This window comes from Mandrillus leucophaeus, unplaced genomic scaffold (genome assembly GCF_000951045.1).
Source record: "Mandrillus leucophaeus isolate KB7577 unplaced genomic scaffold, Mleu.le_1.0 Scaffold251, whole genome shotgun sequence".
Lineage (NCBI taxonomy): Eukaryota > Metazoa > Chordata > Mammalia > Primates > Cercopithecidae > Mandrillus > Mandrillus leucophaeus.
In genome coordinates this window covers 319,135-332,157 of record NW_012102599.1, presented here as the reverse complement: position 1 = coordinate 332,157, position 13,023 = coordinate 319,135, and the positions used below count along the sequence as shown (strand labels likewise).

General features: G+C 43.2%; 1 protein-coding gene across 1 annotated transcript in view; it reads left to right on the top strand.

Annotated features, from left to right (window-relative positions):
* RELL1 (RELT-like 1) overlaps positions 1-13,023 on the top strand; it is a 74,582-nt gene that overhangs the window by 9,055 nt on the left and 52,504 nt on the right. Inside the window, exons 2-3 of the mRNA XM_011983512.1 lie at positions 7,808-8,032; positions 9,883-9,954. Of these exons, the coding sequence (XP_011838902.1) occupies positions 7,808-8,032; positions 9,883-9,954 (297 nt within the window). The remainder of the gene's footprint in view (positions 1-7,807; positions 8,033-9,882; positions 9,955-13,023) is intronic.

The window sequence follows — 13,023 nt, the reverse complement described above, 5'->3', positions numbered from 1 at the left end:
TGATCCGCCCGTCTCGGCCTCCCAAAGTGCTGGGATTACAGGCTTGAGCCACCGCGCCCGGCCTGCCACAATTTCTTTATCCCTTTGTCTATCGATGGGCATTTTGGTGGCTTCCACATCTTGGCTTTTGTAACTAATGCTGCAGAGAACATGGGAGTGCAGGTATCTCCTTAAGATCCTGATTTCAATTCTTTTTTTGGATATGTACCCAGAAGTGGGATTTCTAGATCACATAGTAGTTATATTTTTAACCTTCTGAGAAGCCTTAATACTCTCTAACATACTAGTGGCACCATTTTCCTTTGTATTTTAGTTGCACTCTCTTACAGCATTGGATCCAGCTGACTACTTACCTCTTCTGGAAACTCCTTCCTCTCTGTCCTAAAGTGGAGCTCTGGCTGTTCTTCCTGAGCTTCTGAGTGGAGCAGATCCAGTTGCTCAATGTGTATTTCCATCTGGATGTCCCCTGCTTACCTCTATCTCTGCATATTCAAAACTGAACTGTGATGTCCTTGAGAGGCCAAGTGAATTCGTTTGCTTGAGCTGCCTAACAAAGTGCCACAGACAGGGTGGCTTCAACAACAGAGAAGTCCAAGAGGAATGTGTCAGCAAGGTTGCCTCCTTCTGAGGGCTATGAGAGAATCTGTTTCATGCCTCTCTCCTGGGTTCTGGTGATTTGCTGGCAATCTTTGGTGTCCCTTGGCTTGTAAAAGAAGCATCATCCAGATCTCTGCCTTTTTCTTCACACAGTGTTTTCCCTGTGTCTGTCTCCACATTTCCCCTTTTCAGAAGGATACCAATCATATGGGACTAGGGTCCATCCCAATGACTTCATTTTAACTAGATGACCTATGTAAAGTTCCTATCTCCAAACACATTCTGAGGTATTGGGGATTAGGAGTTCAACATATAAATTTAGGAGGGGGTGACAAAATTCAAATCATAACACCAAGCAAACTTGTTTTATTTTCAGATATTTCCCATCACAATGAATGGGACCATGTCCACTATGTTGCTCAAGCAGAAACTTGGACGTCGTTCTTATTACATCACTTGCCCTTATATTAATTTGGGTTCAAGAACTCACAGAACCGAGAGGCAAAATTTTGAAATAGGAAACCTAGCATCCCTCAGACCTCACAAAGGGGTCTGTGACTCTCAAATGACTGACAGCCTCTGCTCTACATACTTTTTAAAGTGTCTACCATCTTGGTACAAAAGTAATACATACTCATTTTAGAAAGTTACACGAAAGTATAAAGATAAAATTAAATTAATATCGTTATTTTAGCACCCAGAATCACTTAGTATTTTGGTTTTGGCTTTATATCGTCATGTATTTTTCTTTTTTAAAAAAACAAGTTGGATCATAGTGCATGTAAGATTTTGAGTCCAGCTTTTGAAATTCAACATTGGGTCATAGTGTTTTCCCATATCTTCACAAAAAATTTCGTAGATCTTTAAATAGTGGATATTATTTCATCAAATGAAACACAGTGACTTAGATATGTTCTTATTATCTCATTGCAAATATGCAGGTGTTGCTGTTTTTTGACTTTTATAAATAATGCAACAACCTTTGCTATTTGGGCTAAATAATTTGTTCGTGATTCAGACATGATTCAGCTAGGGGTGAAGGAGGAGGAGGGATACAGTGTTTCTCAGCAAATTATTAGTGTAAATTGAAGGAAAATTAAACCTACTGTCATGTGTGTCCGTGTGAAGAGACCACCAAACAGGCTTTATGTGAGCAACAAGGCTGTTTTTTTCACCTGGGTGCAGGCGGGCTGAGTCTGAAAAGAGAGTCCGCGAAGGGAGATGAGGTGGGGCCGTTTTATAGGATTTGGTAGGTAAAGGAAAATTACAGTCAAAGGGGGTCGTTCTCTGGCGGGCAGGGGTAGGGGGTCACAGGGTGCTCAGTGGGGGAGCTTTCGAGCCAGGATGAGCCAGGAAAAGGAATTTCACAAGGTAATGTCATCAGTTACGGCAGGAACCGGCCATCTGGATGTGTACGCGCAGGTCACAGGGGATATGATGGCTTAGCTTTGGCTCAGAGGCCTGACACCTGCTGAAGTTTATAAATGTTTTAGACATTATGTATGAATAGTCACTTTGTCATTTAAAAGCTATTTTTCATTGGATTGTTAAGGTAGATCACAATATATTTTCCACCCTGCATCTTTCTTGTTGGCTATTCTTTGTAATGCTCAACAGCGCTGTCCAAAAAATCTTTCTGGGATGGTGGAAGTGTTCTTTATCTGGCCTGTCCAGTATGGTAGCAGTTAGCCACACATGGCCACTGGGCACTTGAAGTGTGGCTCATGCAACTGAGGAACTGAATTTTTAACTTTATTTAAATTCATTTGGCTTAAATTTACATTTAAATAGCTACGTGTGGCTAGCAGCTATCTTACTAAATAATGCAGGTCTTTTATGATTATGACTAAAATGCAGTGCCCACTTTTTTGTAGACACTCTTCTGAATGCTTTACCTATTAATATTGTTTAATCTTCACAATGACACCATGCAGCAGGCTTCCAGTTACTTCTGCTGTATAACAAACAACCCCAAAGCTTAGCGGCTGAAAACAGCAATCATTTCTTGTGTTTAAGGATCTGTTATACAATTTGGGCAGGGTTCATCAGAGACAGCTCATCTTTGCCCCATGCAGCATCAGTTGGGACTATAGGATCTACTTTTATTATGGCTATTACTGGCTGATAAGTTGATGCCTGCTATTTTCTCTCCGCAGGGAAGCTTAGGCTTCCTCACAGCATGGTGACTGGGTTCCAGGAGCAAGTGCCCCAAGAAACAGAAAGTGGAAGTTGTCAGTTTCTTGTTGCCTGAGGCTGCAAAGTGATAATGCATCACTCCCAACACATTCTGTGGGTCAGGGAGAGAAGAGTATAAATGTGAGGGAAGGAGATACAGACCTCACCTCTCAGGAGAAGCAGTATCAAATAATTTTGAAGCTGGAAACCAAAAAGTATCTGAGACAGGTCTCAATCAATTTAGAAGTTTATTTTGCAAAGGTTAAGGACATGCCCAGAGAAAAGGATCTCAAATCCACAGGAACAATCTGTGGTTCATGGCATTTTCCAAAGAAGATTTTGAGGGTTTCAATACTTAAAGAGGAAAGAGGGAGCAGATGGCCACATTACTGAATCTACCTGCTGCAAGGGAAAATGAGCGAGCAGGGTGATAGTCAATTATGTCAGTCAGTCAACACTTTACCTAAGATAAGGTGAGCATGGAGTAGCTAGCTGCCTGTGCAGATGCTTAACCTTTTATCGGTAGCTATCTGCCTAAGAACAAAAGGAAAGGCAGTTTCTTGAATGACTCAGCTTTCAGCTTAATTTTTTTCTTTTGGCATAGTAAACTGGGGTCCGAGATTAGATTTTTATTTCACAGGGCCATCCTTTAAAATTATCACAGATTAGTCACATTGATTTTGATCCTTTTTATGAGAGGAAACAGAGTACAGAACAGTTAAAATTTCTCGCCTAAGATGACATGTCTAGTATGTGGCCAGATAACTTGTCTGTTATTTCTGCCAGGTCTGAGCTTTTAATCTGAGTACTGTCATGCGCTCCGTGTGAAGAGACCACCAAACAGGCTTTGTGTGAGCAATAAAGCTTTTTAATCACCTGGGTGCAGGCGGGCTGAGTCTGAAAAGAGAGGCCGCGAAGGGAGATAGAGGTGGGGCTGTTTTGTAGGATTTGGTAGGTGAAGGAAAATTAGTCAAAGGGGGTTGTTCTCTGGCGGGCAGGGGTAGGGGTCGCAAGGTGCTCAGTGGGGGAGCTTTTGAGCCAGGATGAGCCAGGAAAAGGAATTTCATAAGGTAATGTCATCAGTTAAGGCAGGAACAGGCCATTTTCACTTCTTTTGTGGTGGAATGTCATTAGTTAAGGCAGGAACCGGCCATGTATGTGCAGGTCACGGGGGATATGATGGCTTAGCTTTGGCTCAGAGGCCGAACACGTGCTATATTGCATCTCCCTATAATTTGTATGCTTCGCTAATTTAGATTCATATCTTCAGTTTTTTCATGGCACGATAATTATGAAATTAAGTGAATGACACGTTTGTAAGTCACAGAGCTCTGTAGATACGTAGTGTTTGTAAGGGTTTGCCGCATGTCAAATTCACCATGAAGATGTAACAGGACGAGTCGCAGACAAAACTCCTCAGACACCGAAATAAAGAAGGAAGGGGTTTATTTGGCCAGGGGCCTCGGCAAGACTTCTGTCTCAAGAGCCGAGCTCCCCAAGTGAGCAATTCCTGCCCCTTTTCAACTCCTGTCCCTTTTAAGGGCTCACAACTCTAAGGGGGTGCGTGTGAGAGGGTGGTGACTGATTGAGCAAGCAGGGGGTACGTGACGGGGGCGGGGGGGGGGGGGCTGCATGCACCGGTAATTAGATCAGAACAAAACAAGATAGGAATTTTCACAGTGCATTTCTGTACAATGTCTGTAATCTATAGATAACAGAACCGATTAGGTCAGGGGTCGATCTTTAACTACCAGGCCCAGGGTGCGGCGCCCGGCTGTCTGCCTGTGGATTTCATTTCTGCCTTTTAGTTTTTACTTCTTTCTTTGAAGGCAGAAACTGGGCATAAGACAATATGAGGGGTGGTCTCCTCCCTTAAAGACACTTTCTCAATCACCTGAGTCAGAAGGAGGTGTTTGACTCCAATTCTGAGCCCCTCTGCTTTCATCGGTTTCCCATTGTCTCCCCAAAAAGCATTTATTATCACCCCCATATTGAAACAGACGGTGATTCTGAGGAAAGCTCCTTGATCTCAGCGTGCTGCTTACTTCACCTATTCTTGTTGCATGGAATATGTGTTATATAAAGGAATTAATAAAGAAAACTTATTGTTTTAGGACCATAAAAGGAGTTAAATAAGTGTTTCTGGTTTTTATTGAAAATAAGCCATGAGGTTAAACCCTAACTTAGATGGTATATTGCATATATTTAGGGATTTATTTATTATATTGATTCTTCAGGGAGAAATCAGAAAACACAGGCTATTTCAAATTCTGGAGGTTGTCTGATAAAGTAATGAATGCAACCTCTTACAAACCTAAGAAACCAATTATTTCCTTTCATGTTCAAAGATAATGGATATTTCCATGTGAAAGAGAGGTAGCCTTTGTTCTGTGGCCTCTGGTTTGCAAATCAACTTCTGTTTGATATTGTTTGCTGCTGTGATGAACTGTGCTCATTTCATACCAGGTATTTGTTCCCATTATGATGCAGGAGTTTGTAACTGGGGTCACTTTGTAAACTGGGGACCTCCCAGCTGGCGAAGCCCTGCCCAGGCCTCGCTTGGCTGGAGTGCTTCAGCTCTCGCCTTTGGTATAGCTTGTACCCGTTTCCAGCAGTTCCCAAGCTCTTGTAGTTCACCCAAGAAGAACGAGGATACACGACACATTGAAGGGTGAGGAGGGCAGAGAAGAATTTCGTTGAGGAATGAAAACGGCTTTCAGCAGAGAGGCAATGTGGGGTTCTGGGGAATGGTTCCCCTACTTGAAGTTCCTCCCGTGTGACTGGGTCTGGGGCCTTTTATGGACTCAGAATGGGGGGTGCGTGCTGATTGGTTTGTGAGGAGAGTGCACCAAATGGGAAGAAAAGTCCTCCATCTGGTCGGAGGATTTAACTTGTAACTTGGCTTTCAGGCTTTAAACTGTCTTCAGCATGGAGGTGGGGTTTCACCAGGGACCCGCCCCTGTCTGCCTGGGCATTTGGCTGCCTCCTGCCGCTCTCACTTACAATACGGATTCTTTTCTCACCAAACTTCTCTTGAGAAAGCTTATGTTTAAATGTCTCTAGCTTTCCAATTTCTGGGTTTCTTGAGCAATGTGTGTGAACCTCCCTTGATGAAGAAAAGCTCATTTTATCCCTTCACAGTCAGGATATTCTAAATACTGAAGCTTCGTTTCAGTCAAACCCGGCAGTTTTCTTTGGTTCTCATCTACCTGACTCCCCCACCTTCATTTTGTACTTCTTTCCTCATTTTTCCATGGCATGGCGCTCTGCTGATTCTTTTGCTACACAGTGTATTCTTCCTGAACTCTGGCGTCAAGTGATCTGCCTGCCTTGGCCTCCCAAAGTGTTGGGATTACAGGCATGAGCCACTGTGCCCAGCCTAAATACTAATAGTGGTAGCTAACACATTTATAGTGCTTACTGTGTGACGGGAACATATATAAGGCTAACTTTTTAATAATTTTTAATTTTATTTATTTATTTATTTATTTTGAGACGCCTTGCTCTGTCACCCAGGCTGAAGTGCGGTGGTGCAATCTCGGCTCACTGCAACCTCTGCCTCCCAGGCTCAAGCGATCCTCTCACCTCAGCCTTCCAAGTAGCTGGAACTACAGTTGTGTACCACAATGCCCAGCTAATTTTTGCATTTTTAGTGGAGATGGGGTTTCACCATGTTGCCCAGGCTGGTCTCGAACTCCTGATCTCAAGTGATTTGCCCCCCTCTCAGCCTCCCAAGGTGCTGTGATTACAGGTGTGAGCCACCGTGCCCAGCCCAGTGTGTTCTTCCTGCTGTCTCAATTGGCCACATGGTGTAATTGTGTGCTCCAGGCTCACTGCTTTCCGGAGTCCATGTGGCACCCCTGCAGGCTAAGATATCAAACTGCCTCTCATATATATATTCATATGATACTTTGACATGTCTAAAGGCAACAACTTCCCCTTTTCTCCAAAAGATACCCACTTCACAGCTTCCCTATTCTTGAAGTCATAAAATAGATCCTCACTCTTCTTTTCTCTTCTAGTGCCCCGTGTGTTCCTTCCACAGCATTTCTCACAATCTGTCACGATCGGCCCATGCATACTTGTTTAATGGCTATTTCTGATGCCATCCTACAAGCCTCAAGATGGCAGGGGCTGCGTTACGTTGTTCATCACTCTGTCCAGTTCCCACCTAGTGTGGTGCTTGTCACATAACTGGCATGTGTTCAGTGTTTATGGGGATTAGTGAACAGATAAACAAGTGCACTCACTTCCATTTTTATGTTTGTGCCCCGGGCCAAGATCTTGATGCTATCCCTGACTTTTCCCTCTCTTCATACTCTAGATCTGCTAGTTTACTCAGTCCTCCTAGAATGTAAGCTGCATGAGGACAACGATCTCTGCCTGTTTTGCTCAGTGTGATGTGCTTGCATCACAAGTGCCTAGAACGGTGTCTGGCATGTGGGTGACTATTTGCAATGTTGATTGCTAGTTTACATGTAATAATTTATTTCATCTTCATAACAATCCTAGAAGGGTGGGTAAGTAGTATTAGTATGCCCATTTCATAAGAAAGCAAAGCATCAAGAGGTTAATTAAGTTCTTGTCCATTGTCACAGAGCTGCTAAATGGTGGAGCTAGGCATTAACTTGAGTGTCCTGAGGCCGTTCTCTTAATCACTAAGAACCGTGCTATAATGTAATGTAATGTTTATGTAATGTTTGTAATGTTACATGTAATGTTTATGTGTTTGTTCTGTGCTGGACCCTTCACTACAACCCTGTATACTCATTCCACAATGAAGAAGCAGCTGTCTTCAAAGGGTTTTTTAAAAAATGACCCAGCGTGGGACCCGGTTCATGAGTAACAGAGTTAAACTCAGACTGTTTGAGCCCAGACCTGGGCTATCTTGTGCCTCCGCAGCCAGACCCACCAGTCTCCATGGCCTGTGGTTTTGGGAGCAGACCCTGATTTACTCTGAACATTACCTGATAGTCATTAGGGTTTTCTTGCCCTGGACAGATACCTAATGCAGCATGCATGTTTCTTTCTGTAGACAATGGGAGCAGCCGCACGTTGCACTCCAGAACAGAGACGACCCCGTCGCCCAGCAACGATACTGGGAATGGACACCCAGAATATATTGCATATGCGCTTGTCCCTGTGTTCTTTATCATGGGTCTCTTCGGCGTCCTCATTTGCCACCTGCTTAAGAAGAAAGGCTATCGTTGTACGACAGAAGCAGAGCAAGATATCGAAGAAGAAAAGGTTGAAAAGATAGGTAAATAACCAGGGTTCTTTTTATTGGGGGTGAGGAGACAGTTTTAAAATATGAAATCAGTGATATATGCTTTCCATCTCTCTGAGGCAGAATGATCCATTTTAGTGGCAGGTGGTGCAGTGTAGCGTAAGTGCAGATGCGCAGTAATTATACCTAGTTTGAAAACTTGCTTTCTTTACTGAATATCTGACCTGCCAGACAGGGCACCCATTCTTGCCCAGTGGCCTTAGACAAGTTATTGTGTACTCTGAGTCTGCTCTGTATAATTTTACTTAAATGTATTTTTAATTAATTTAATCTTATTCATTTGACATTTTAATTTAATTTCAATGAGGAAAACAGTCCTCACCTTTTGGGGTTTCTGTGAAATTTAGAGGAAAGATGCATTTGGTGTTTGGAATATATGACCACTCATTAAATATTAATCCTTACTATTATTATGGAATCAGATTTGAATAAGAGTGAAGGAAAAATTAAAATAGGTCTCACCATGTTTGTGATGTTGCTTTTGCTGGGGGAGTTCTATCTTAAATATTTGTGATTGGAATTCGTGTTCATTAAGTAAACGATCATGTGTACAGTGCAGAAAAAGGTATGGCAAGAACTGGTGCCTTAGTACTAACTTCAGGCTGTCTCATCTTTTGCTCCTAACGTGGAGCCATAAGGTAGTGTTTAGAAAAACCTGGGAGACGAAATCCTGTTTTCTCCGCTGATGTTTCTTTCCCATCATCTTTAGGGATGTTTCCTGACTTGGGCCTTGAGAGGTAGTAGGTGACTCCCCCTATTCCTTTCGGCCCCACTAAGGGCAGTTTATGGAGAAAGGTGACACTGAAGTAGGTTGCCCTTCGGGCAAAGCAGGGCTGGCTGGGGGGAGGTTCCTCGTTCCTTGCCAGCTTGCTGGACTGTTGGTTTTTCCCACCCCCACTGACCTTTGAGGCTGAGAAGGATTAGGATTGCGTGATGAGTCATGTATGAGCCTGTGAGCAAACCGAAGCCAAGTGTTTGTCAACAGCAAGTGGAGCCTCCCCCTCTCCTCCTTCCCAGATGCTCTGTAGGTTGGCTTAGCGGCCAGCTTCTGAGCTGTCTAACCAAACATGCATGTTCACGTGGGGGAAAGCTGACCTTTGGATGGAGAAGACATTTTCCTTGTAAATGAGTAGGACATTGCACACCTTGATGTATTCTCTGTGAACTAGGATGGAGTGTTTCAACCCTCCCTTGTTCTCCTTGTCTTATTGAAACAGATTTTGCAGATTGGTTCCAGAGTGGTTTGCTTTTTTTCCCAAAGATATCATGTACACTCCTGGTACAGAGTCCCCAAAGTAAACTGAGTTTGTGGACAAATAACCAAGCCCTGAATGCAGGTAATTTGAAAGTGTATTTCAGAGGATAGGACAGTCTGATGAACATGGATGAATTATGATCCAATTTAAAAAGGAAATTAATATTGTAAATTGATATAGTAAGTCTACAATTAAAATAAAATCCAAGGAGAATTTTTTCTTTTTAAATGAGCTTTCTTCTTCCCATTTCTCCTAAGGCTTTAAGGAAATGATGAGAGAGAAATAATAATGAGGACTGGTACAAATGCATTTTCAAATTATTGTCTGGAAAGTGAGTGAGCATTTGAACTTCAGAAGAGATAGACGGACAGCTCTGGTACTTTCTCTTTATGCTTGTTATGCATGAGGAAGTTTGGAGCTGGAGGGAGAAAGCCTAGAATCGTAGCACCTTGGGTGATCTCTTGAGGCTCCTGGAAACTGTTCAGTGAGGTCTTGGGTTCTAAGACTGATTGACTTGATGCTGGTGACCAGTTGTAACCTGTTCTCCCCTCCTCTTTTCTCTTTCAGAATTGAACGACAGTATGAATGAAAACAGTGACACTGTTGGGCAAATCGTCCACTACATCATGAAAAATGAAGGTGTGGACCTTTTAGTGTTCCAAAATAATTCAGTATTCCTATCCTTTATTAAAAACCTGCTTCCAAGAGTCAAGATTTACGTAGACTCTCTTACTGACTTCACCTAAGCTTTCTAACACCTCAGCTGCCAGCATTATTGAGCTATGCAAGTTTCACATGAGTGAGTTTTCTAAGCATGAGTTGGTCTAAGCGTTGCAGAGACCCAGCCCTGGAGCTCTGTCAGCTGGTGTTCAAATCCTGGCCTCGCTGCTTACTGGTTGTGTGCAATTTGGGGAAACTACATTGCCTTGTTTCATGAGGTACAGTTTCTTCCTGTAAAATGAGGATAATAATATTTACCTCAGCCTGGCACGGTGGCTCACATCTGTAATCCCAGCACTTTGGAAGGCTGAGGTGGGAGGATTACTTGAGGCCAGGAGTTCAAGACCAGCCTGGGCAACATAGGAGACCCCATGTCTTCAAAAAAAGTTAAAAAGACCAGGTGTGGTAGCTCATACCTTGTAATCCCAGCACTTTGGGAGGCTGAGGTGGGTGGCTCATCTGAGGTCAGGAGTTCGAGACCAGCCTGGGCAACATGGTGAAACCCCGTCTCTACTAAAAATACAAAAAACTAGCCAGGCTTGGTGGCGGGTGCCTGTAATCCCCGCTAATTAGAGGCTGAGGCAGGAGAATCACTTGAACCTGGGAGGCAAAGGTTGCAGTGAGTCGAGATCATGCCATTGCACTCCAGCCTGGGTGACAGAGCAAAACTCCATCTCAAAAAAAAAAAAGGTAAAACAAAATTAGCGAGGCATGGTGGCACATGCCTGTGTTCCCGGCTACTTGGGAGGCTGAGATGGGAGGATCGCTTGAGCTCAGGATTTCAAAGCTGCAGTGAGCTGTGATCACACTACTGCACTCCAGCCTGAGTAACAGAATGAGACTCTAAGAAAAGAAACAATAATAATAATATTTACTTCACAGCATTTTTGGTACATAGTATACATAGAGGGCTTAGTATAGAAAGCACTCAAATATTGTCTGTTTTTTTGGTGTGTGCTTTAAAAAATTGTGGTAAAATACACATAACATAAAATTTTGTTCTGTTACCATTTTAAAGTACACACTTCAGTGGGATTAAGTACATTCACAGTGTTGAACATGCATCTCCACTGTCTAGTTCCACAACTTTATATCATCCCAAACGGAAGCTCTGGACCCGTTAGGTAGCCACTCCCTCCTCCCCCGGCCACTGGCAGCTGCTGCTGTGCTTCTGTTTGTCTGTTCTATGTCATCCTTTCTCCCGCTAACACTTTGTTACAAAGTTGAACTTTTATGAAATTGAGGATTTTTTCACCCTGAAATGTATTCTACATTGTCATCTTAAATGGAAGATTAATTTAATCTTGAGTGAAGAAACTCTGGGGTCATTGTTCTGAGCACTGGTTATTCCCTCCATAGCACACCATGCCCTCAGTGATATTTAAGGTGTGTGGGATTCCTTGGCCACTTGCTCCATAGCTGTGGTTTCTCACACTTTGAATTCTCATGACAATTGAAAAGCAAACGTTTCCCCTGGGCTTTGTCTTTGCTTTAGTCAGCATGGACTCATGGACTGTGCGCTGATGGTAGAGCTGAGCCATTTTTCTAAACGTTGAAATACACCACACTCATCAGTAAATACCTGCTCCCCTGCCCTCAGGCCCTGCCCCGGGCACCCCACACTCCCAGATCCTCACTACTCCACAAGAGCATCTGCCTGCCCAGCCTGTCTGTCAGTTTGACTCTCTTCAACTGTTTTTGACTTAGAGAAACAGCAGTTTCGTATGGTTGAGCATAATTTTCATTGCTGTTTTCAGAATGTGCTTTATGCTTTTGGCATAGATCTGAGTGCTTTATATACGTAATCTCATTTAATCCTCAAAACATGCTTATAAAGTTGGTTCAATTATACCCATTTTACAGATGAAGAAAGAAGGTTCCAAGTAGTTAAACTTACATGGTTAGTGAGCAGCCCAGCTCTGTCTGTCTGGTTTCAAATTCAGCATTCTTTTCAACCACACAGTATTGTCCCTCCTCTCTTCTAACGTGCAGTTGTCAATTTCTACAGTCTATAAAATCAGACAACCAAACTTATTCAGATGATGTTTAAAATAACAAAACAGACCAGAATACTTGGATTTTGATCTCTGTCTTCCAGAGACCTTCCTTCAGGGCATAATAGTTGGTGATACTGTTGTTGAGTACTCAATCATGGATGTTTCTTTTACATGAAAAAAAGTGCTTTTTAATTTGCCCAAGCAATGCATGAATATGTCCTTGGCATAGGAAAATGTACCCATTCTGGAAGTGTGCAGCGTAAGGCGTGGATGACTCCCTCACTGCCCCTGTGCCTTTCACATTCCAAACTGCCTTTCTTGGCTGTGGAGAGCTTGCAGGCCTTTGGGACCTGGGCTTCTGAAAGCTGGAGCAGTTGCCAAATTTGTGATGATGCATGAAATGGGTTACTGACAGTTGAATCAGTCGAAATAAGTAAACTGTGAGAACCTTGCCAAGGGCTGAAGTTCTCATGTATCGACGTCATAGTACTCCTGAGGGTTTGCTGTATGCTGGGCCTGTTCTGTGGGCTTTCCAGGGACTCCAGGATCTTGACATTTTCTTCCCATGTTACAAACTGAAGCCCACCGTACTTAACTAAGTTGCCAATGTTGCACCACTGGAAAGTGGCGGAGCTGGGATTGGAATTGAGGTGTTCTGATTCCATAGTCTGTTATTTTAACCAGTTACTGTAGTACCTCTGTCCAGGTGGCATGAAAGAGGGATGGAAAACTTAACTCCTTTCAAAGAGAGACAGTATATAGCTGGGTTAGTTTGTAGAAATCTTAAGCATTAACTCAATAAATTCTTAAAAGTACCGGCTGGGCATAGTGGCTCATGCCTGTAATCCCAGCACTTTGGGAGGCTGAGGTGGGAGGATCGCTTAAGGTCAGGAGTTTGAGACCAGCCTGGCCAACATGGTGAAACCCCATCTCTACTAAAAGTGTAAAAATTAGCTGGGCATGGTGGTGCATATCTGTAATCCCAGCTACT